General features: G+C 34.4%; 1 protein-coding gene across 2 annotated transcripts in view; it reads left to right on the top strand.

Annotated features, from left to right (window-relative positions):
* The window catches only part of LCA5 (lebercilin LCA5), a 62,292-nt gene that overhangs the window by 3,925 nt on the left and 34,064 nt on the right, over window positions 1–24,303 (top strand). The window contains exons 1-3 of one of the 2 annotated variants that reach the window (XM_082474201.1): window positions 2,291–5,262; window positions 6,728–7,117; window positions 11,687–12,216. In XM_082474201.1, the coding sequence (XP_082330327.1) occupies window positions 6,919–7,117; window positions 11,687–12,216 (729 nt within the window). In that variant the 5' untranslated portion in view covers window positions 2,291–5,262; window positions 6,728–6,918. Of the gene's footprint in view, window positions 1–2,290; window positions 5,263–6,727; window positions 7,118–11,686; window positions 12,217–24,303 lie in introns of those variants that run through there. The other variant, XM_082474200.1, reaches the window with a different exon arrangement.

The following is a 24,303-nucleotide window of genomic DNA, read 5'->3' on the forward strand; positions in this document are numbered from 1 at the left end:
TTATATCAAGTTGTCTTGAAAGGTCGAGAATAATTGTTATAAATAGTTAGCCTAAAGATGACTTATATTTGCTGTTAAAGATGTAGATCTGACCATATGTATTTGTCTCTTCTTCTACTTGAAGACAACATTAAAATCATATTAAAGAAAAAAAGAATAAACCTATAACATTGTAAGAATGATAGAATACTCTCAGTAGACGAGAGATTACAACACATGTCTGAAACATGAGAGAAATGATGGATGGAACAGATTAGAACAGAGAGAACTATGTCCCAGTATATTCAAGAGGGAACTGCAGCAAAGAAATATTCTGATATATCCAACAGAGTCTCAGAGTATCTTGGGATTTAAAAAGTCAGAAAGGAAAATTGAAAATGGGGAGGAAGAATAATTAAAAAACTGTAAATGGAATAGTTGTGCCTCCTTTCCCACCCAAGCTCATGCACAGCGACCGTCAGTATAATCCTCTCTGCCCTTCACCCCTCACTCCCTTTCCCATCAAAAAACACAGAAGTAATTTCTTCTGGAAATAAAAACAAAGATGACACTAAAGAAGAAGTAGAGTTGCCATGGTGGACATCTGTGTTTGGAGATGATCCCTCCTCATCGCTAACTTTTAGGGAGCCCCCAGCATAATGGCTGATTCTTTGCTGTTGACCCTAAGGCAACGTGTGCCTGTCAGGAGGCCCTGCTCACACGCACATGGTTTCCATTCATTCTTTCTTTTTCTTCTTTCCTAAATATCAGTGGGTGACCAAACATTATCTTCAAAGAAATAAAATCAGCAGCGTATAAAAAAACCTAAGATGAACAAACTGAAAAACTGTAACTACGTGAAACAAAGATAATTTCTGGATCAGAAGAGACCTTAAAACAAACAAGATGTCTATTTAGTGTTCTCAGGGAAAAGAGAATGTATTGCCTCATTAAAGCAAGAACAGAATAATTATTTCAAAAAATCAGAACAAGAAAGAGTTCTTGGAAATTAAGATGTTTGCACAAATTAAAAAAAAAAAAAATCCTGGATGATTTAGAAGATAAATTGAGTAAATGTCTTTGAAAATAGTCCAAAAAGACAAAGAGAGCAAGTCTGTTATTTAACCAGTAGAAGTTTCAGAAAGAGTAAAGGAAGAGTCAATTATCAAAAAAGAAACCTAAGAACATTTCTCGTGCTTAAAGACACAAGTTTCCAGATTAAAAGGAAGAGGGGAAGAAAAGGGCAACACAGTGAAAAAAAGAACCACACCTACGTACATCATTGTGACGTTTCAGTATAGCAAGAGGGAAAATCGTAAAAGTTCCTAGGGAGTTAAAAAAAAAAAAAAGATTACCTATAAAGAGTGAGAATCAGATGAACATAACTAGAGTGTGAACGCCATAAGGGCAGGGATTTTTCGTTGTTGTTTTTTCATTACTGTTGCATAGTGAGAGCTCAAGAAAAGTATATGTTGAGTAAAAGGATGACTGTCACATCTCATAAGCAGCTCTGAGGGTTTAGAAGACAGTGGAGTAGTGTCTCCAAAGTTCTGAGAGAGAGTGACTTAGAATTTGGAACCTATGAAAACTATCAAGTATGAGGCAAAATAAAGACATTCTCAGGCATGCAAAGACTCAGAACTTTTACCTCAGATAACCGTTTCTGAAGAAGTTACTTGAGGATATGGAGCAGTAAAATACAATGAAAACTAATAAAGACGATGACATGGGCCACTAGAAATGGTAGATTAACTCAGAAGTACAGTAAAAGTAATTCCAGAATGACAGTGGTGCAGCGGGTAGAAAGTAATTGGTTTACATTAGAATAGGAAATTACTGGTCTCCAAGAAAAATGTCTTTAAGAGGAAGAATAATGGATTTCAAGCTATAGATAGAATGACCAAGAAACTGATAGATATCAGTGATGTGATAAGAAAGATGTTTTTTTCCTCTCAAGAAAAAAGGACAATTAGGAATTCTAGAGAAAAAAACTCTGCATAGCCAACATGTAGTTGCATGTTGCAGCCATTTAAAATGAGGTGTGAGTTAAATCCTCATCTTTCATAGTCTAAAATTGCTAATTCAAGGGATAGTATAAGCACAGTACTATATATAAAATAGATCAGCAACAAGGACCTACTGTAAAGCACAGGAAACCATACTCAATTTTTGTAATAACCTATAAGGGAAAAGAATCTGAAAAGGAATGTATATATATAGATAGATAGATAGATACACACACATAATTGAATCACTGTGCTGTACATCTGAAACTAACATAATATTATAAATCAACTATACTTCAATATTTGGGGCAGAGGTTGGGGAGAGGGCTAGTGTTGGTGTATATGAGATGAATGGCAGGTAATGTTTTTGTGGATTCTTACCCTTTGCAAGAAAAAGTTAGGTGGGACCCCTGACTTAACATGGGATAGGTCACAGGGAGCTACTGCTGCTATGTGCATATGAACAGAAATAATCTTCATCCATATCATATAGTCAACTTTTAATTATACTGTTAAAACTGAAAGTCTTTGACAAAGAGTATTAATCAGAATTTACTGAGCATCTTGTATGTTTGAATTGTAATATATAATTATTGATATTTACCAAGTGCTTATTGTGTGATAGTTATTGAATTATCCAATTTAATTGTCACAACAATTCTTTAAGGTAGTTACCATTATTGTTTCCACTTTACAGATGAGAAAATTGAGATTTAGATTTAGATTGAGAAGTTAGGTGGCTTCTCCAGGTTTGCACAGCTAATAAGTGATGGAGCCACTTAATTGCTTTAATCCATCATCCTTTTTTCCTAGACAGTTTTTTAAATGTGTAAACATTTTCTGTCATGATTGCAAAGTGAAAGATTCAGACTGATTTATATATTTTTTAATATTAGTACTTGTTGCTGATTTCAGATCAGATAGCTAGTTGTAACAGAGACTGAGATTGCCAGGCACTAATAATCTACCAGGAAGTAAAACAAAGTTCTAAGTTTGTTTGCTTGATTTTTAAAAAATCTTTTTTGTTAAGGAAAATTTGAAACAATATGAAGGAAGAGGTAGAATAGTGAAGCTGCAAGTCTCCACAGTTTTTACATAGTTTTATTAACTCATGGCCAGTCTTATTTAATCTCTACTTTTACCTCCTTCCCCCTGGATTATTTTGAAGCAAACCCCAGACATTATTTAATTTTACCTATAAATATCTCAACATCTATCTCTGAAATATAAGGACTCTTTAAAAAAAGTAACCACAATATCATGATCTCACCTAAAGCAATAGCAATTCCTTAATGTCATTAAATATCCAGTCAGTGTTTAAATCTTCTCAACTATCTTACAATTTTCTTTTATATAATTTGTTTGAATCAAGATTGAAACAAGGCTCGTAGATTGCAATTGTTTGTTTTCCTTAAGACTTTAAAAAAATATAGAAACCCTCTCGCCATCTCTTCTTTTCCTGCTTGCAATTTATGCGTTAAAGAAGCCAGTTTGTCCTGTAGGATTTGCCACAGTGTGGATTTTGGTAATTGCTTCCTTGTATCTCTGGCCCCTGTATTTTCTATAAATTGTCATGTCAGTTTAGAAGTTTGACCAGAATCAGATTTTATTTTTCTTGTAGGAGGAGCAGATTACTTCAGAGGTATCCTTGTATCCTATCTGGAAGGCGCACAGTGTCTGATTATTTCTTTTCTGTAGTGTTAGCAGCCATTAGTGAGCACTGTCTACTTTCATTATTTCATTAGTAGCTACCAAGTGGCAATATTCTAATTCTGTCATTCTGATATTCCCTTTTTAATTTATTAGCTAGAATAGTTCTGTAAAGAAACAAACTTTTTGGCCGACCCAATACTTCCCCTTATGTACTGTTTTGTTATTTTAAGATACAGCTCGTAACAGTATAGGCAGGATACCTGTTTGATTTTTTTCTCTTTATGTATCAATTTCAGATGAATGAGTTGGTTGCCTAGTGTCTTTCAGAGGTGACTAATTAGTTTTTTTAAAATAACATATGACCTCATGAATTTAAACATATTTGATGTGTCTTAGTCCTTTGCTGATATAATTCTTATTGATAATGCAATTGTCCCATTGTTGGCTAGTCGGAGCTTCTTGGTGTGCGCTCCCGAGCCCTTCTGATGCTCCATCAGGAGTGCCTCACAGCTCTCTTGCTCTCTAGCATGACCAAATTTCTAGATTCTTAGGTTCATCTTGTATGTTTCCTCTCTTAGATGTGGAATAAGACGTTTTACAAGGAGTTCTACTAGTTTCTTTTAAGGGAAATGGTATTTAGACACTACATTTGAGTGCTGGGAATGTTTGTTGCTATTAGTTTGTTTCTTGCTTCTAGGGTTTTTCAGTGGACAGAGCTAGGAAACACTTTTTTTTTTTAAAAAAAATGTAAAATCCATTATAAGTTCATACTGATACTCCAAATTCACATTTTGGGCTCCAGAATTTTAAAACTCGTATTGGCTTATACTTGTTTGTTTTAGAAAATTCTAATACCTAACCGAACCAATGTAATTACTTGTTTGCTTTATCTCACAGTGCACATGTAGTAGCCTGAGAATAACAATGCCAACAATGTGATTATTGAAAGCAGTTTTTAGAAAAATTTTGTGCCTTTTTTGTCAGTAGGATGTATCTCACTAGGGATTGTGTTTTAAAGTCATTAGAACTGGTTAATCTGTGTGGTTTTGCCACCAACTGTATATATAGTTACATTTATTTGTTTCATTTTTTTTTGATTCATAGGAAATGCTTTTTAAAAATCTAATTTCTAAAAATTATTATTTCTAAAGTTGAGTCTACAAAAGTTATAGATAAAGAAGTCTAACTCGTATCCCTGTCCCTGAACTCTGCTTCCCACTTTCCTCTACAGCTGTACTGTCCAGTCAGCTAACCACCAGTGCATGTGGCTTTTAACATTTAAGTGAATTAAAATTCAGCATAATTAAAAATTAGTTCTTCATTCACACTTGCCACATTGCAGGTGTTCAGTAGCTACATGTGGGTAGCTATCATACTGAACAGATTTTAGAACATTTCCATTCTTGCTGAATGTTCTGTTGGACAGCCCTGCTCTAGAGAACCCATTGTTTTTTCATTAAGTATTTAATTTATTCTTCTACTTTTTAAAAATATAAAAAGTTGTGTATATAAATTTATAACCCTCCTTCTTCGTTAAATGGTAGCGTACTATACATGCTTTTCTCCCTCTTCCTTTTCTTAATATATTCTGGAGATCACTTCAGACTGCAGAGAATATACAGAGGTAATCCTCATTCCTTTAATAGCTTCATAGTACTGTACTTCATTGTGTGGAGGTTTACAGTGTATGCAGCCAGTTCCCTATTGATGGTCATTTTGATTGTTTTAGTGCTTTGCCACTACAGAAGTGCTGCATGAATAGTAGTAGTGCTGCCTTGTGCATGTGTCATTTTCATTTATTACTAGTATATACTTTTAACACTAATTTCATCAATGGGCTTTTCATTTCTTGTAAATATTAAGAACAATTATAATTATAAAAATAATCCAATTTCAGACATTATTTTGGTATATTATGTATACCTTGGTTTGCAGTTTTTTTTCAGTTCCTGAGTTCAGTTAAAAAGAATACTCAGTGTTTTCAGTATTTTTCAATGACTGTGTGTAGTTGAGATCATATTGTATACACCAGTTTGAATTTTTCTTTTTACTGTAACAGTATAAGCATCTTCCTTGTTAACACAAACTTTCTGTAAACATTTCTAACAGTTGCATGATGCTATGCTATATTGATTTTTTCAATACTTTTCTTAATTTTGTTAGTTATTTTGCAGTGGTTAGATTAGGTTGCTTCCTTTTTTGGTTTTGTTTTTTGTTTTTTTAATTGTACTGCATTAAACATTTGTGCATAATCTTTCCCCCTATTTTTAGGGTAATTTTCTTGGTATCCGGGAATGGAATTATCAGATCAAAGGTTAAAAGCATAATTAAAGTTTTGATATATTTTGCCAACTTTTTTCCCAGTATTTTCTTGACGGCCATTCTGGAAGCATTGAGTGTTGAGAAATCTGTGATAATTTGATAGGTTTAAAAATGGTATCTGAGGTTGAATGTTATTATGTGCCTATAGTTTGTATTGCTTGCTGTGAGTCTTAACATGTATTTGCCCATTTATCTTTTGACTTCATATTTTTCTTATGGCATGATATGAGGTATTTATTGTTAAGGGTGGTAACCATTTTTCTGTCATGTTGCAAATGTTTTTTCATCAAGTGCTTTAATTTGATTAATTTTTTTACATACTTCAGTTTTACATTTTTATGCAATTTTAGATATTTTTCTTTGGTTTTGTTAGTCTTGTCCTTTACCACCATCCCCCCACACCCCACCCAAAAAAAAATTTAAAAAAGAAAAAGAAATTGGTGATTTGATCATAATTCACCTATTAAAAATCAGCACTTATGTTTATTTTAAATCTTAAGGTTCAAGGGAGTCAAATGCAGTTAACATTTATTCAGAAGCAAGTATATGTCAGGTACTTTACATGTTCTCTATCTAGGCTATGACAGTTTGTCTTTTCTCCAAATACTGTAAATAACTGTGTGAAAATATAGATGAATTAAATTACAGCCTCTTTTAAAAATTATAAGCAGTATATTATTTTGCTTTTAGTATGTTTCATTGTAATTAACTGTAGAAATCTATTTCATGAAATATGATGAGTTTCCTTCCCCCTTCCTTAATTGTAGGGGGAAAAGTGTATTTTCTGGTCCCTCCTGTGAATTGTGGACTACAGATACAGAGAGAAAACAAATTGCACATACATGAATATTATCCCCGGGATCTGAACACTCTAAAAAATGCTCTTCAGGCTTGCCATGGATTTTTCTGAAGAAAAGAATCTGTGAAATTATGTGAATAGAGGCCATTTTTCAAAGCCATGGGGGAAAGAGAAAGAAGTCCAGATACTGGTAAAGAAAGTAAGGCAGGCAGACACTGTTACTCTTACTGTTCATCTGATTTTGGAGCTACACCACAGTCTTCTGGCCGGTCATCGCTGGTCCAGCCCTCCTCACCTGCAAGTATTAAGGGAAAAAATCCTAAAAAACAAATTTCAGACTGCCAAGTGCATCATCAAGGTAAGTAAGCATCCTTTAAAAAAGTCCAGTAGATCTAGAATATTCATTGTGAATGCTTAAGGAAAACATGTATGAATGAAACTCTTCTATTAATATGTATATGGATATGTGCATGGAAATGGGATGATTTACATTTAGAATAGGATATATTTTTATAAATGTTGCGTATGGTACTGTGTATTATCCTTTGTTATATTTAAAGTCATACGGTATACCAAAGAAAGAACCATAACTGAGGCTTCTCATTTTGTTTTCTCTTGTTCCTAAATAAATGATTATCTTGGAGTTTGTGAGGTACTGTAAAGGCCAAAAAAAAAAAAAAAAATCACAAAACATGTGGACCTTCCTTTATCTTCAATTTCAAAAAGTAGTGAAAAGCATTGATATAAAGTGGTTAAGGGGCATTTTTCTAGATTGAGTAAAATTACTTTCCCTACTTACTACAAAAGTTCAAATTCAGCCTAGAATTGGAATTTGGGACTTGGGTCCACCAGTCTGTTTTCTATTAAGCTGTGTTATAATGGAAACAACATAAATCATTAGGAATAATTTTTCTTATTAAAATGTTACTAGTCTGGAACTAGTTATTAATATATATTTGACTAGATAATGTTCTAGAAATCGCTTCTTCATCTTAATAAATCCCTGGTCAAGAAAACCCTGATGTACTTAGTAACAAAATATGTAAGGACTATATCATAGAAAAGTAAGCTAAGGTAAATGAGGTTTTATAATATACGTTAATAAATACAGCACAATATAACAGCAGTAGCTTAGAATGGTAAGATTGCAAGGCAGGGAGTGGTAAGTTTGGGAGATGAAAAGGAAAACAGGGGCAAAGCAATGAAACACCTGGCATCTTGTGTTAAGATACTGACTGTTTCTGTACAGGAGAATAGTTAGCTATTGAAAAGTTTTAATCAGGAGTTTGATTAAATTTGCCTTTACAGATTTTTACTTTGAAAAGTAACATTTGCTTTTTTAAAATCTGCAAAGAATGTATGTTCCTTTTGAAAGCAGCCCTTTCATGGATCCCTGATCTAGCTTCCCAGGGATATTGATACTTTTAACAATTTGGGTGCATTTTCTTCTTCTGTTTGTTTGTTTTTCCTGCAAGTACAGTGCTGCAGGTTTCTTAGTCTCTTCCTCCAAATCTGTCTCAGTGCAGTTTTCTTGTTTTGATTTTGTGGTTGAGAGCATGATCTGATATTAAACTTTTGCTATATAATTAAGAACAAACAGACCTTAGGGTTGAACCTTAGAAAATGACTATTTATTCCCAAGAAATCATTTACATACCTCGGGAATTACTGGCAAGAATACTTTAATTTTTCACTCATTACCCAGAAGCAGTTTAGGAGGCTACCCAATTAAGGAGTCAGAACTTCTTACGCCTTATCTTATTTAAGAAGCTAATTGAGAAAAAGCTATGAGAAACAGTTCTAATATCACCCAGAAAAATTTCAGTTATTGTCTTCAATCTGACTTGTACTGTTTTCTGCTTTGCATTATCTTTTGAATTAAAATCTGTGGTAATTTGTCTACCTTAGATCAAACAACATAACCAAACTGATAACTTTCCTTAAACACTAACTTAATTCCTTTTGGTTTAAGTCACAATCATCAATGTAGACTAAATTAAGGAAAGAACAAATGTGATTAAAAAAGCATCTTGAACACTTGAATTTGTGGAATTTCATGTTTGATAACATATTCTTCCTTCCTCCTTTTAAATTTTCAGCATGTTTTATTTTAAAAGTAAAATTTGTGCTCTATCGGAAGTTATATGATAATAAAATTTAATAATTAGGTTATACATCTTTGTGTATTACATATTACATACTTATTCTATTTCTTGTTTTATCAGTAATATAAACACTGAGTTTTTGGTAGATGCAGAATTTATCTTTGTTACTTTTTTTTTTTTTAATTTATTTCTTTTGGCTGCGTTGGGTCTTCATTGCTGTGCACGGGCTTTCTCTAGTTGTGGCGAGCAGGGGCTACTCTTCGTTGCGGTGCGTGGGCTTCTCATTGTGGTGGCTTCTCTTGTTGTGGAGTACGGGCTCTAGGCGTGCGGGCTTCAGTAGTTGTGGCATGCAGGCTCAGTAGTTGTGGCTCGCGGGCCCTTGAGCACCGGCTCAGTAGTTGTGGCGCACAGGCTTAGTTGCTCCGCCGCATGTGGGATCTTCCTGGGCCAGGGCTCAAACCCATGTCCCCCGCATTGGCAGGCAGATTCTTAACCAGTGTGCCACCAGGGAAGTCCCTGTTACATGTTTTTTAAATGAGTCATACCGTAATTTTAACACCTGACGGAAGGAAAACAGTTATTTGCCCACCCTCTTTTTGGTGGTGACTTAACAAGGGGGAGATGAAGAATGATATACACAACAATAAGTCATCTTGGTTCTGACTCTTATTAGCCCTGTATTTCATCTTGATAGTTTTAAAAATGAAAGAGGTAGATGAACGCTGAGAAATATTTTTGAGTTCTGGTTAAGTGTACTTTGTAGCTGTACTAATAGAATATGCTAAAAATCAATGTTCAGGTTTTTAGGATGTCAAAAGTTGGTTGTGGAAGCCCTTTCTGTCTGGCTAAATTGTTGAATAAAATATTAGTGGAAAATTTTTATCCTGATTCATATAATATCTAGGCTTTAACTTTTCAAATTAAGTTCCCATTTGTATGACGTCTTGTTTGCTGAACAATATAATTTTATACATAAAAATCAGAGATTTGGAATGATTAACATTCATCCTTATGTACAGTCATTTTTATGTATAAAGTTTCTGTCACTCCAAGAGCTGAGTACATATTCTGTAATAGCATATAGATACTAAAACTCCGGTAATTCAGTATGTTGGGAAAGAAAGAGAATTGAAATGCTGGGTGCTCCAATTTAAAACTGGAGCAATCTCTCCAATGGAAATATAATGCAAGTCACAAATGCAAGCCGCACATGCAATTTTTTACTGCCACATTTAAAAAGAAAAGCAGGTGGAATTAATTTTAGTAATATATTTTATTTAACCCAACATATCCAAAATATTATCATTTCTAAATATAGTTAATATAAAACATAGTGTGTGGAATATTCTGCATTCCTTTGTTTTTTAAACTAAGTGTTTGAAATCTGGTATGTATTTCACACTTACGGGGTATATCTCAGTTTGGACCACCCACATTTCAAGTTTCTCAGTAGGCACATGTGGCTAGTGACCACTATATTGGATAGCATAGTTTCAAAGTTACAAGTAGGTTTTCCCTCATTTCTTTTTATTACCACTTCCTTTCATATATTCAAGCCTTTATAGAGCTGGAATGCCAAATCAGTTACACATTCAAAATACCTTCTATAAAACTTCCCCCTCTTTAATGAAACTTTGTAGTGTTAAATTGTAAATATTACTCTTACCCTTTACTTGTTTACATAATGAAATCAGGGTGTCCATGGCTGGTAAAATGGGTAGGGAAACATTGGATTTTCTAGTTTTTCTTCATTTTTTTTTCCCTCTGGAATGCATTTCCTTCTTGAAAAAATGCAGTCACCTTGGAGATTAAAGTTCGTTATTCTCAACTGTGGCAGACTTCCAGATGCCTCTTTTAAAGGGCAGGTGCTCTGTATATTGAGGCTTAATAAGTTCAATGAACTTTTAGTAAAAAAAATAATAACATTCCAAATTTTTGTGAAATATTGTGATTAATGTGTATTAATTAACTTTAAAGATTTCACATGCTTGTATTTTTTAGGGTGGAGTTTTTTTATCTTGTTCTTAAATTATGCCAGATGTTTTTGATTCGAACATCACACAAAAGAAAGCCTCTGAGAAAGCATTTAGAATCACATCTGTACTGCTCAAGTGTGTTCTGTTTCCAATCACTGGTACCTGGGATTAAGTTTTTGTCACTGACAGAGAATGTTTGTGGAGAACTTTTCTGTTTGACATGCAAACTTCAGTTAATCCTCACAACATCAAATGAGTTGGTATCCTCATTCTGTGGGTAGGGAAAATAGACCTGGAAAAGGTTTAAGTTGAATTGCTCAAGGATTTATTAAGTGGTAAATCTGAGTCCCAAATCTTCTTGCTGTCATGTTGTCATCCTCTTTCCCCAAATAAAGATTTCTAACTAATTTTAAAAAACCCATACATTTCCACATTTTAAGTAATGATCCCAAATATCTTGGCACAAATGACTTGGATATCACAATATTTTGTCCAGTGTTTATTAGGCACCATGCTGGTGCTGATGGTGCCTATGTTTGAATGCTGGCTGGCTATCTTATCTGTAAAGTTAAAAATGGTAAAATAATCCCCTATAAACTCTGGGGATATTATTTTGCTGGATCAGAATATAATTCTTGAACTTTCTTAAAAGATTTCAAACCTTTCTTAATAAAACCATTATATTAAGAGCTCTAAGTAAAACCTGATATTTAATTAAATTTTGTAAAATCATTTTTTAAGGAAACAATAACTAAAGAACATTGTGGATCCACTTGTGTTAGGATGAGTAAATAATACTACATCTGGTACGGCTTTCACTTTACATTATTACTGTTTCTTTTTTAGTCCCTAGGAAACCAAGCCCTAAGGGTCCACCAAACAGAAGGGGAGTCCGAGTGGGATTTCGCTCCCAGAGCCTCAATAGGGAGCCACTTCGGAAAGATACTGATCTTGTTACAAAACGGGTTCTTTCTGCAAGACTGCTAAAAATCAATGAATTGCAGAATGAAGTAACTGAACTCCAGGTCAAGTTAGCTGAGCTGCTAAAAGAAAATAAGGCTTTGAAAAGGCTTCAGTATAGGCAGGAGAAAGCCCTGAATAAGTTTGAAGATACAGAAAATGAAATCTCACAACTTATTGCTCGTCATAACAATGAGATTACAGCACTCAAAGAACGCTTAAGAAAATCTCAAGAGAAAGAACGGGCAACTGAGAAAAGGGTGAACGATACAGAAGGTGAACTATTTAGGACAAAATTTTCCTTACAGAAACTGAAAAAGATCTCTGAAGCTAGACACCTACCTGAACGAGATGATTTAGCAAAGAAACTCGTTTCAGCAGAGTTAAAATTAGATGACACCGAGAGAAGAATTAAGGTAAAATTTCTACAGTTTCTAAGTGTGCTGTTTTGTGTTAGTCTTCATTGGGCGTTTGATGTCCTCTTTTAAGACTGCCTACTGCAGTTCCGCATTGCTTGGAAATGAAAACTATTTTTTTGGTATTATCTTTCTGAGTAAGAGATTAGGAAAAACTTAAGATTTTATCTTTAAGAGCAAGATGTAAAAGATTGTATATATTAATGGGCCACATGTTAATGGATATTTAATTCCATGGATCTTAGCCATTTGGGGGAAATACACTATTTGATTATGTGATTGTTTCTCTAAAATTGAAAATGATACTATAAGAGCTATAGTGTATAAAACTGACATTTTGGGGCCATTGTGTAAGAAATGCCACATGAATAATACTTTCTGTTTTTATTTCTTTGAACATTTATGAAAGATATATTTTGGGACAGGGTGTGCCTCTACTCCTCCAAATAAAAACTGATGTGAGAGGTGGGTGGAATGATGTTGAGTTAATAGTCTGAGAATACAGCAGGTCTTATAAAAATATTTTTTTCTTATAATTAGAGAGGAAAAACGTACTACCCCATGATTGTTATATGGAGAACTTGTATTAGATGCTATCTGTGAGATACACACACACACAAACACACACACACACACACACACACACACACACACATACATATATATCTCAAATCAAATAGTATATTTTCCCCAAGTGACTAAGATCCACAGAATTAAACATCCACTGAAATGTCGTGCTCTCTCTCTATATATATATGGGTGTGTGTGTGTGTGTGTGTGTGTGTGTGTGTATAAAACAGAAGCCCTGAGTCAGGGCTCAGAATTACTTAGAATTGACAAAGTAGTTTGGAAAGCAAAGGTAGGGAAAAAGTGTGAGAATAATGCCTGCTGTGAGAGCTCTCTGAGCAAGGGCAAGTCAGAACTATAAATAAACTAGCTTTCTGCAGTGTATTAATTAGATGTTTTTAGTACATGGTATGATAATAGTACTTCTTAGTCTGTATAATATGCCAGGCTCAATCTACCAATGCCATGCCCAGAGACAGTGGCTTATTAAATAGAGTGTATATCAGTGACCAGAAAAAGTGCCTAGCTTATTCTCCAAAATCAGCAATCACTAACTTCCGTTTCAGCGCACAGAAGATATCTTATTGTATAGGTTCCACCAGTGATCAACGCAAACTGCAGAGCAACATATGAAAACTTTTTTTTAAGGACCATTTGTTTATGTAGTGGGGTGGGGGTAGGGATGGAAGCAACTATCGTCATAAACAAATAGCTGACATTTTAATTATTTTTAAAGGGAAGTATAAAATGTGCCACATAATGGATTTTAAAATTAGGAACCAAGAGCACAGAATGCTAATTAATAAGCATGGTTGAAAACAACCCACATCTCTGTGCGTGTTTGTATAAAACTAGAGAGAACACGGAGTTGCAGTACGCACGCGCGCGCACACACAAATACACACGTACTGCAGTTCTCTCTTATAGCCAGTTATGAAGGGGGCTGATGGAGTGGTAGAGGAGGGAAGAGAAAGAAGGAAGAGAGGAAAAATGGAATAAGTCTGTGGATTCTGAGTTGTAGATGGGAGTTGAATTACGTGGTTACCCACTTGAGAGCATGAAAATCAGTCATCTGTGATGATAAGTCCTTGAAATACTTGTTAACTGTATAGTGTCCTCAATTCTTTTTTTTCTTACTGGAGTTAAGAAATTTAAAAAAACTTTTTATTTTCGGTTAATTGTAGGTTGACATGAAGTTTTAACACCATTATGTAGAGAGATCGCATATACCCTTCATCCAGTTTCCCCAGTGGTAACATAGCATAACTAGAATATAATATTGCAATTAGGAAATTGGTAGTAATACATTGATACAACTCATCAACCTTATTCAGATTTCACCAGTTTTACCTGAACTTGTTTGTGTGTGTGTGTGTGTGTGTGTGTGTATTTAGTTCTATGCAATTTTGTGACATGTGTGGATTCGTGTTACCATCACCGTGGTCAAGATGCAGAACAGTTCCATCACAGGGAACTTGTGTTACCAACTTATAGGCACAGTTACCTTCCTGCCTTCCCCAGCTCTCTGATCTGTGGCATCCACTGATCTGTTCACCATTTCTATAATTTCATCATTTTAAGAATGTAATATAAATACTGGAATCATACAGTATTTAACCTCTTGTGGTTGGCAGATATCATTTTTTCCCTTGAGCTCCATCCAAGTTGTTGCATATATCAATAGCTTGTTCCTTTTTTTATTCCCAAGTAGTATTCCATGGCATGGATATACAACAGAATGTTATGGTATATCCCGTTGAAGGGCATTTGGATTGTTTCCAGTTTTTAGCTGTTACCTAATAAAGCTGTTATGACCATTCATGTGCAGATTTTTGTGTGAACATAAATTTTCATTTCTCTGGGATATAGGCGTGAAAGTATACTTGATGGATTGTACGATAAGCACATGTTTTGTAAGAAACCGCCATTCTCTTTTGTAGAGCAGCAGTACCATTTTACATTTTTACCAGCAATGTATAAGTGATCCACTTTCTCCACATCCTTGCCAGCATTTGGTGTTATCACTTTTTAAAATTTTAGCCATTCTTACAGGTTTTTAGCACTATATCTTGGTTTTAACTTGCATTATTCCTAATGGCTAATGATGTTGAACATCTTTTTATATGCTCATTTGCCATCAGAAGATCCTATTCATTTTGTTTGTTTTTTGCCTGTATTTCTAATTGGATTGTTTGTGCTTTTACTGTTGATTTTTGATAGTTCTTTATATATATACTAAATACAGGTTCTTTGTCAGATACGTGGTTTGCAAATATTTTCTCCCAGTTTGTAGCTTGTCTTTTCATCCTCTTCACAGGGTCTTTCAGAAGAAAGGTTTTAACTTTTGATGTGGTCCAGTTTATCAGATTTTTCTTTCATGGACTGTACTTTTTAGTGTCAAGTTAAGAATTCTTTGCTATCCCTGACACCCTTTGTCTGTAGCTCCAAAGATTTTCTACTATATTTTTATCCAAAAGCTGTATGGTTTTATGTTTTATTTTAAAGTCCATGATTCATCTTGAGTTAATTTTTGTATAAGTTGTGAGGTTTAGGTCGAGGTTCATTTTTTTTTCCCCACCTTTTAGTGCCCAGTTGCTCTAGTACCATTTGTTGAAAAGGCTATTCCTCCTCCACTGAATCTGGCACCTTTGTCAAAAATCAGTTGGGCATATTTTTGTGGGTCTATTTCTGGATTCTTTATTCTACTGATGTATGTGTCTATCCCTCTGCCGATACCACACTCTCCTCATTACAGGCTACATAGTAAACCCTATATATATGATTATGGTAGAGGGATTCATCTCATGTTATGCTTTGTTTTTAAAATTTTACCTATTTTAGCTACTCTAGGTCCTCTGCCTTTCCAAATGAACTTTAGAATAAACTTGTCTCTGTCTACCAACACCTTCCTGAGGTTTTGATAAGAATTGCATTAAACATGGATCAATTTGTGGAGAATTGACATCCGTATTATGTTGAATCTTCCTATTCTTGAACACAGTATATTTCTCCATTTACTTAGGTCATCTTTGATTTCTTTCATCATCATTTTTTAATTTTCGGGATTCAGATCTAAACAGGTTTTGTTAGATTTATACCTAAATATTTCATTTTGTTTGGAGCAACTGTAAATAGTCTCAGTTCTTTCTGGATGAGAAAATTACTCTTGAACTTTTGTTTTCAAATTTCAAAGCTCATTTTTATTGCAAAAATCATTTTCACAAGGGGTTATGACTATTTGACGCACATAAAGGAATGGCTTAGCTTTACAAGTTTACTCTCAAGTTTCAGGAATGTTGGGTTTATTAGCTCCAAGCCTCAAAGTTTGTTTGGGAGATCTAAACTGCTTCATTTCTGTTGTGATTGAAATTATATTGGAATCAACATTTAATATGTTATTATGAACCTACTTTCAAATCAATCTCAAGTCAGCTGTCATATCAAACTAGCTCTCTTCTGAATGGAGGAGCCTCTGTAACCCACCTGAGGGTAATTATTCTCTACTTTTTAGCTTACCTTTTCATACTTCCTAAAGTTTTCATACTTCCTAATGTTTTCATACTTCCTGAAGTTTTCTTTTTGAAAGAAAATTATCTTTCATAATCTCAGTAATCAATCCAGAATTCGAAATATTTACTATTGAGTGTCTTAATTTAGTGTGAAATTTAGCTTTTGTTTTCATGCCTCATTCAGTTTTTCAAATTTTATTTAACACTAAGTTAATCTTTTTTCTTCAAACTCAGTACCACTGACTTTAAGGGTAAGGGAGGAATCTAGGAGCTCAATTGTGGTGTTTCATTTTGCAAATTAACTAAAACCTGAGAAAGTCCCGAGTGTCCCTTGAAATTGCAGTAAAATCCTAGTAGTGCTGTCTTTAGGTTTTGTGCTATTCTTTACTAAGGATGACTATCTCTATGGTGTTTTTTGTTTTTGCGTGGTGTAGCTTTTTATTTTAAGAATATGTCCTTAAGCTGGAGTTTGTGACAGGCCACTTTATTTATTTATTTGTTTATAGATTGCCTTATCCCAGAAAGGATTTCAGGCCACAATTCTTATTACCCTTGTGTTACATTTTCTTCCTACTGGAGGGGAAAAAAAAAGCATTCTTCAAGGTTACCTCTAAATAGTTGAGCTGTGAAAAACTTCCCTCTGCACCCTCTGTAAGTTGGATACAAGTTTATTTTGTTAGTTGATGGAAGTGACAGAATGCATAGTCTGAGTAATTAAGAGTACAGTGGTTTAGAAGCGGACACATGGTTAGACAAACAAACATGGTTAGACAAACAACCTTTTAAGATATGAGTACGGACAGTCACCCATGGCAGTTGTTTTTCACCAGCCTTGTGCCACGTGGTCTGCCGGATCCTGGGCCATATACCAGGAACGAAGAGCTGCTTGATAGGGTTAAATTTGTTGAGCTCTGTACAAAGGTACAGACAACTAAATCAGACTACATGTTTATTTCTTTATTTAGCGTTGGCTTTATACCTTCATTTTGGCTTGTACTTCAATAAGTTTATTGAGTAGGGTCCTATCAAAGTAGCAGCCCCAGTTAAATATGTTTATTTTAATATTAATAGCTATATATATTAATATTTAAATAAAACTGCAACAAATTGTAAAAAAGCTGCAAAAAAACTGTTAAAGTGCTAACATTTGCAGCAGTAAAATATTGTTAGTTATATAATGCAGCGATTCTCAAATTTTTTGGTCTGAAGACCCTTTTATACTCTTAAAAATTATTGCAGATCCCCCCCACCATTACCACAGGAGCTTTTGTTTATATGGCTATACCTATTGATATTTACCATATTAGAAATTAAAATTGAGAACATTCAAAAATATTTCTTATTTAAAATAAATAATAAACAACTCACTAAATGGTATCATAAAATCTTTTAATGAAAAATATCTATTTTCTAAATCCAAAATAAATTGGGACAAGAGTGGCATCATTTTATTGATATATATTTGCAGATTTCTTCAGTGTCATACTTAATAGAGGACAGCTGGGTCCTCATAGCTGCTTCTGCATTCAATCTGTTGCAATATGTTGTTACGGTTGATAAATAAAAGAAAATTCAGCCTCACACAGATGTCTAAGGGAGTTAGAAAATGGAGGAATGTTTAAAAGCTTTTCAGATAACTGGATATTCTTTGATACTACATCAAAACTTAGTAAGTGGTGTTCTCAAAGGTTTGTTGCAATGTGGAATCTAAAACCATATCAAAGAACTTTTTGTACTCTGTCGCCTTAAAATCCGTTGGTCTTCTCCTTTGAATGAATGTTTTACCCATGAATGATTTTGTAATATCATGGATTAGTCATCTGGAAAATGTTCGTTATTTGGAAAATGTTCGTTCATTGCATTAGGCACACTTTCCAAATATTGACATGTTTCGTTATATAATATCACATGTTATATAGCCTTTGGAAAGCTCCATTGTACACTCATGACAGTGAGTGAAAATAGCAAATAATATTGTATTATAAAGTAGTTCTGACCTTGCAAACTCCCGAAAGTGTCTCAGAAACCTTTAGGGGTCCCTGCACCACTCTTCGAGAATCACTGATTGAATATCAGTGGTTCTTTGTTAGCAACTTCATTAGCGATTCCCCCAGTTTGCAGTTTCTATTAATGACTGCCAAACTGCACCATTGTTGACTGGGCCTGGAACTGTCCTCCAATAGGGGCTGAAGGTAAAGGCACCAATTCTGCCCTGTCCGTCATAAGAAAGCCTTACAGCTGGGGTTGCATTCCTGATCTCAGGATGCAGTAGCGGATTAGTCAAGAGATATGATCAACAGTCTGTCATAAAGTAAATATCATGAATTGCTAGCTATCGTAAGAATCCTTAATCACTAAATGGGAAGTTATCTACTAAGTTTTATGAAAAGATCATAAATGTAATAGCATGCACACAATTATTAAAATACTCCAGTAAGCTGTAGGGCACACATTTAATACATTAAAAAAATCCAACTCTATTTTAACATTAAATTGGCACAGAGTGAATTACCTTGTCAGAAAAGTATAATGAAACTGTTAACAAGGCTTTCTCTCCCTTTGTAGAAATTTCTGAAGATTTTGGGGAATGATTTGGGTAGCCTGAATATCATAGAGCTCTAAAAGGAAGTTTGAATAGACTTCTTTTTCTTTTGATAGTTTTTCTTGTAAGAGATTGGCATTCAAATTCCCTTGGCCCTAGAGCTGCCCTCAAGTAGGTATTTGTTTCTTGTCGATAAAAAAATAATATTGTCCTCCACTGTACATCATTTTCAAAAGTAAGAATTGATTCAGCTTTGTCTTGCCTTACCCTTCCTAGTTTATTCAGAGTAAGGATTGAGCTGTGTAGTGTTGGCCAGGTAAGATTCCTTTTCCTGAATCTTTCCCTGCCATACCTTACTCTCGTGGCTAGGTCTCTGCTCTAAATGTCTTTCTGCCCTTTCACCCTCCAGAAACCCAAATCCAGAAGGCCTGCCTTTGCCTCACCTACCTGCTTTATCTCTTAAAAAAAAAAAAAATGCTAATTAGGACAGAGTAATGGAGGTCAGACCAGGAGCTCAGCTCAGTTTTTGCCCTATTCTGACATTGTGTAAGCCCTCTTAATGCCCAGATTTTGGTTGCTTTGTTTGCAGAATTAAACGATTCCGAGGCCCCTCTCAGTTCTGAAATCTGAATCAGAGTCTAAATCATGTTTTTAAACCTTTCATGTGTCAAACGTATTTTTAGCATGGTAAACCATATTTATTAAAAAAATTAAGTCCTTATTAGGTTTATTATTGAAGTTAGAGAAATGAAAGATTTCTAATGTTGAAAAAAGGAACTGATTGTGAAATAAAATAGCATTCACTGAGATCCTTAATTGGCTAGATTTTATTATTTACAAAATTTTTATCATTTTTGGTGGAAGAAGATGTACAATGAAATTATGAGATCTATGATTGAAGGGTAAAGTGTAAAACCATTGCAAAGAATAAATTTGGTAGGGTCCTTAGAAACTACCCATTTAGATAGAACAATTATTACAGCAATTTTGTGTTCATATTTAAAGTAAAAACCTTCTATTGAAAAAGTAATAGAAGTACTAAAAAAAGGGCCTAAAAATTCAAATAATGCAGAGAGGTATACAGTGAAACATCAGTATCCCTCTATGCTATCCTTTGTAGGCCTCTTCCCAAGAAGTAATCACTGTTAAGAAATCGTCTTTACATGCACAAGTTCATACGTGTATATGTATGTCCCTTTTTTTTACTCTCTAACTACAAATGAAAGTGTACCATACACATTGCTTAATATGTGTTTTTTTCACTGAAAGTATATTTTGGTGCTCTTTACATATCATTGTGGATGTATGTGTAATATATACGTGTGTACACTCACATACACATATATTAAATCTGCCTCATTTTTATTTTTTATTTTTCAGGTTTTATTGAGATATAATTGACATATTACTGTATACGTTTAATGTGTACAGCAAAATAGTTTGACTTACGTATATTGTGAAATGATTACTGCAACAAGTTTAGTTAGCCTCCATCATCTCATAGATACAATAAAAAGCAAAAAAAGAAAAAAAGGGTTTTTGTTTGTTTGTTTCATTTTTGGTAATGAGTACCCTTTGGCTTTTCTCTCTTAAACAACTTTCATATATGTTCTACAGCAGTGTTACCTATAGTCATCATCCTATACATGCATCATATGCCTAGTACTTACTTACTTTTTAACTGGAAGTTTGTACCTTTTGACTGCCTTCATCCAATTCCACCACTGCCCCCCGCCCCACCTCCACTTCTGGTAACCACAAATCCGATCTCTTTTTCTATGAGTTTTTTTTTTTTAAAGATCAATTATACACACACACCCCACAACTTCTTTATTCATTGATGAATAATGGACATCAGTGGATACTTAGGTTGTTTTCATGTCTTGGGTATTGTAAATATATGCTGCTATGAACATGGGATGCAGATATCTTTTTGAGTTAGTGTTTTCATTTCCTTAGGATATATTCCTAGAAATGGAATTGCTGTATCATATAGTAGCTCTATTTTTTTTTAAATTAATTATTTATTTATTTTTGGCTGTGTTGGGTCTTCGTTTCTGTGCGAGGGCTTTCTCTAGTTGCGGCAAGCGGGGGCCACACTTCATCGTGGTGCGTGGGCCTCTCACTATCACGGCCTCTCTTGTTGCGGAGCACAGGCTCCAGACGCGCAGGCTCAGTAGTTGTGGCTCACGGGCCTAGTTGCTCCGTGGCATGTGGGATCTTCCCAGACCAGGGCTCGAACCCATGTCCCCTGCATTGGCAGGCAGATTCTCAACCACTGCACCACCAGGGAAGCCCCCAGTAGCTCTATTTTTAATTTTTTGAGTATCCTCAATACTGTATCCCATAGCGGCTGTACCAGTTTACAGTCCTACTAACAGTGCACAGGGGTTCCCTTTTCTCCACATGCTCACTAACATTTGTTGTCTCAGTTTTTGATGATGGTCATTCTAACAGGTGTGAGGTGGTAACTCGTTGCAGTTTTGATTTGCATTTCTCCAATGACTAGTGATGTTGAGCATCTTTTCATGTACCTGTTTGCCTTTCATATATCTTCTTTGGAAAAAAGTGTATTAATGTCTTTTGCCAATTTTTTTAATTGGATTATTTGTGTTTTTTGCTGTTGAGTTGAATGAGTTCTTCATATATTTTGGATATTATTCTCTTATTGCATATATTTTTTTCCCATTCCATAGGTTGTCTTTTCACTTGGTTGTTTCCTTTGCTGTGCAGAAGCTTTTTAGTTTGATGTAGTGTCACTTGTTTATTTTTTACTTTGTTGCTGTGCTTTAGGTGTCATATCCAAAGAATTATTGCCAAGACCCATATTAAGGAGCTTATTTTCAGTGTTTTCTTCTATGGGTTTCATGGTTTCGGGTCTTACATTTAAGTCTTTAATCCATTTCAAGTTAATTTTTGTGAGTGGTGTAATATAGGGGTCTCGTTTCTTTCTTTTATATGTGAATATCCAATTATCTCAGCACCATTTGTTGGAGAGACTGTCTTTTCTCCACTGAGTATTCTTGACTCCCTTGTCAAATAATTAGTTTTGACTGTGTCTGCTTGGGTTTACTTCTGGGCTGTCAATACTGTTCCATTGATCTCTTTGTTTTTATGTCACTACTGTACTGTTTTAATTACTATAGCTTTATAGTATTAGCAGGAAGTCAGGATGTGTGTGATGCCTCCTGCTGTTTGTTCTTCTTCTTGAGGATTGCTTTGGCTATTTGGGGTCTTTTGCCATTCATTATAAATTTTAGGATTTTTTTTCTGCTTCTGTAAAAAAAAAAAAAAATGCCACTGGAATCTTGATAGGCATTGCATTGAATCAGTAGATGGCTTTGGGTAAGTGTGGACAATTTTAACATATTAATTCATCCAATCCATGAACACTGGATACCTTTCCATTTACTTATATCTTCTTTGATTTCTTTATCAGTATCTTGTAGCTTTCGGAGAAGAGATGTTTCACTTCTTTGGTTAAGTTTATTCCTAAGTATTTTATTGTTTTGATGCTATTGTAAATGGGATTATTTTCTTTCTTTTTCAGCTAATTTGTTAGTGTATAGAAATGCTACTGATTTTTTGTATGTTAATTTTGTATCCTGTAACTTTGCTAAATTCAGTGATTAGATCTAACAGTTTTTTGGCTGAAGTCTTTAGGATTTTCTGTATATAAAATCATGTCATCAGCAAATAGAGACAGTTTTACTTCTTCCTTTCTAATTTGGATGCCTTTTATTTTTTTCTTGCCTGATTGCTCTGGCGAGGACTTCCAGTACTGTATTGAATAGGAGTGGCGAGAGTGGGCATCCTTGTCTTATTCCTGATCTTAGAGAAAAAGTTTCAAGCTTTCACCATTGAGTATCATGTTAGTAGTGGGCTTGTCATATATGGCCTTTATTATGTTGAGGAATAATTCTTCTAATTTGTTAAGAGTTTTTATCAAGAACAAATGTTGAATTTTCTCAACTTTTTTTTGCATCTATTGAGATGAACATATGATTTTTTTCTTTCCTTCTATTAATGTGGTATATCACATTTATTGATATGCATGTATTGAACCATCTTTGCATCCCAGCTATAAATCTCACCTAATCATGGTGAATGTTCCTTTTAATATGGGGCTGATTTTGGTCTGCTAGTATTTTATTGAGAATTTTTGCATCTGTGTTCACCAGGGATATTGATCTGTAGTTTTATTTTCTGGTACTGTTCTTTTCTGTCTTTAGTATTAGGGTGACGCTGGCCTTGTAAAATGAGCTTGGGAGTGTTCCCTCTGCTTTGATTTTTTGAAAGAGTTTGATGTTTGGCAAACTTCACTGGTGAAGCCATCTGGGTCATGTGCTTTTCTTCATTGGAAGTGTGGTTACTGATTCAATCTCCTTACTAGTAATCGGTCTATTCAGACTTGTTTCTTCTTGAATCAGTCTTGGTAGTTTGTTTTTGTTTTTGTTTTTGATAATTGAAGTATAGTTGCTGTACAGTATAAGTTACAGGTGTACAATATAGTGATTCAAAATTTTTAAAGGTTCTTCTCCATTTATAGTTATTATAAAATATTGGCTATATTACCCATGTAGTACAATATATCCTTGTAGCTTATTTTATTCCTAATAGGTTGTATCTCTTAATCCCCTACCCTCATAATGCCCCTCTCCCTTCCCTCTCCCCACTGGTAACCACTAGTTTGTTCTCTATATCTGTGAATCTGCTTTTTTTTGTTGTTATATTCACTAGTTTGTTGTATTTTTTAGATCCCACATATAAGTGATACCATACAGTATTTGTTTTTGTCTGACTTACTTCACTTATCGTAATGCCCTCAAAGTCTATCCATGTTGCTTCAAATGGCAAAATTTCATTCTTTTTTATGACTGAGTAGTATTCCATTGTGTGTGTGTGAAGAAGATGTGGTGTATATATATATATTCATCTCTTGATGGACACTTAGGTTGCTTCCACATCTTGGCAGTTGTAAATACTGCTATGAACAGTGGAGTGCATGTATCTTTTTGACTTAGTGTTTTTGTTTTTTTCCGATATATACCCAGGAGTGGAATTGCTGGGTCATATGGTAGTCATATGGTAGTTTAGACTTGACTGTACTACAAAGCTACAGTAATCAAAACAGTATGGTACTGGCATGAAAACAGACACATAGATCAATGGGACAGAATAGAGAGCCCAGAAATAAACCTACAAACTATGGTCAATTAATCTGTGAAAAAGGAGGCAAAATATACAATGGAGAAAAGACAGTCTCTTCAGTAAGTGGTGCTTGGAAAACTGAACAGCTACATGTAAAAGTATGAAATTAGAACATTCTCTAACACTATATATTGATTTAAAAAACTCAAAATGGATTAAAGACCTAAATGTAAGACTGGATACTATAAAACTCCTAGAGGAAAACACAGGCAGAACATTCTTTGACATAACTCAGAGCAGTATTTTTTTTGGATCTGT

This window comes from Balaenoptera physalus, assembly GCF_965194825.1.
Source record: "Balaenoptera physalus genome assembly, chromosome: 9".
Lineage (NCBI taxonomy): Eukaryota > Metazoa > Chordata > Mammalia > Artiodactyla > Balaenopteridae > Balaenoptera > Balaenoptera physalus.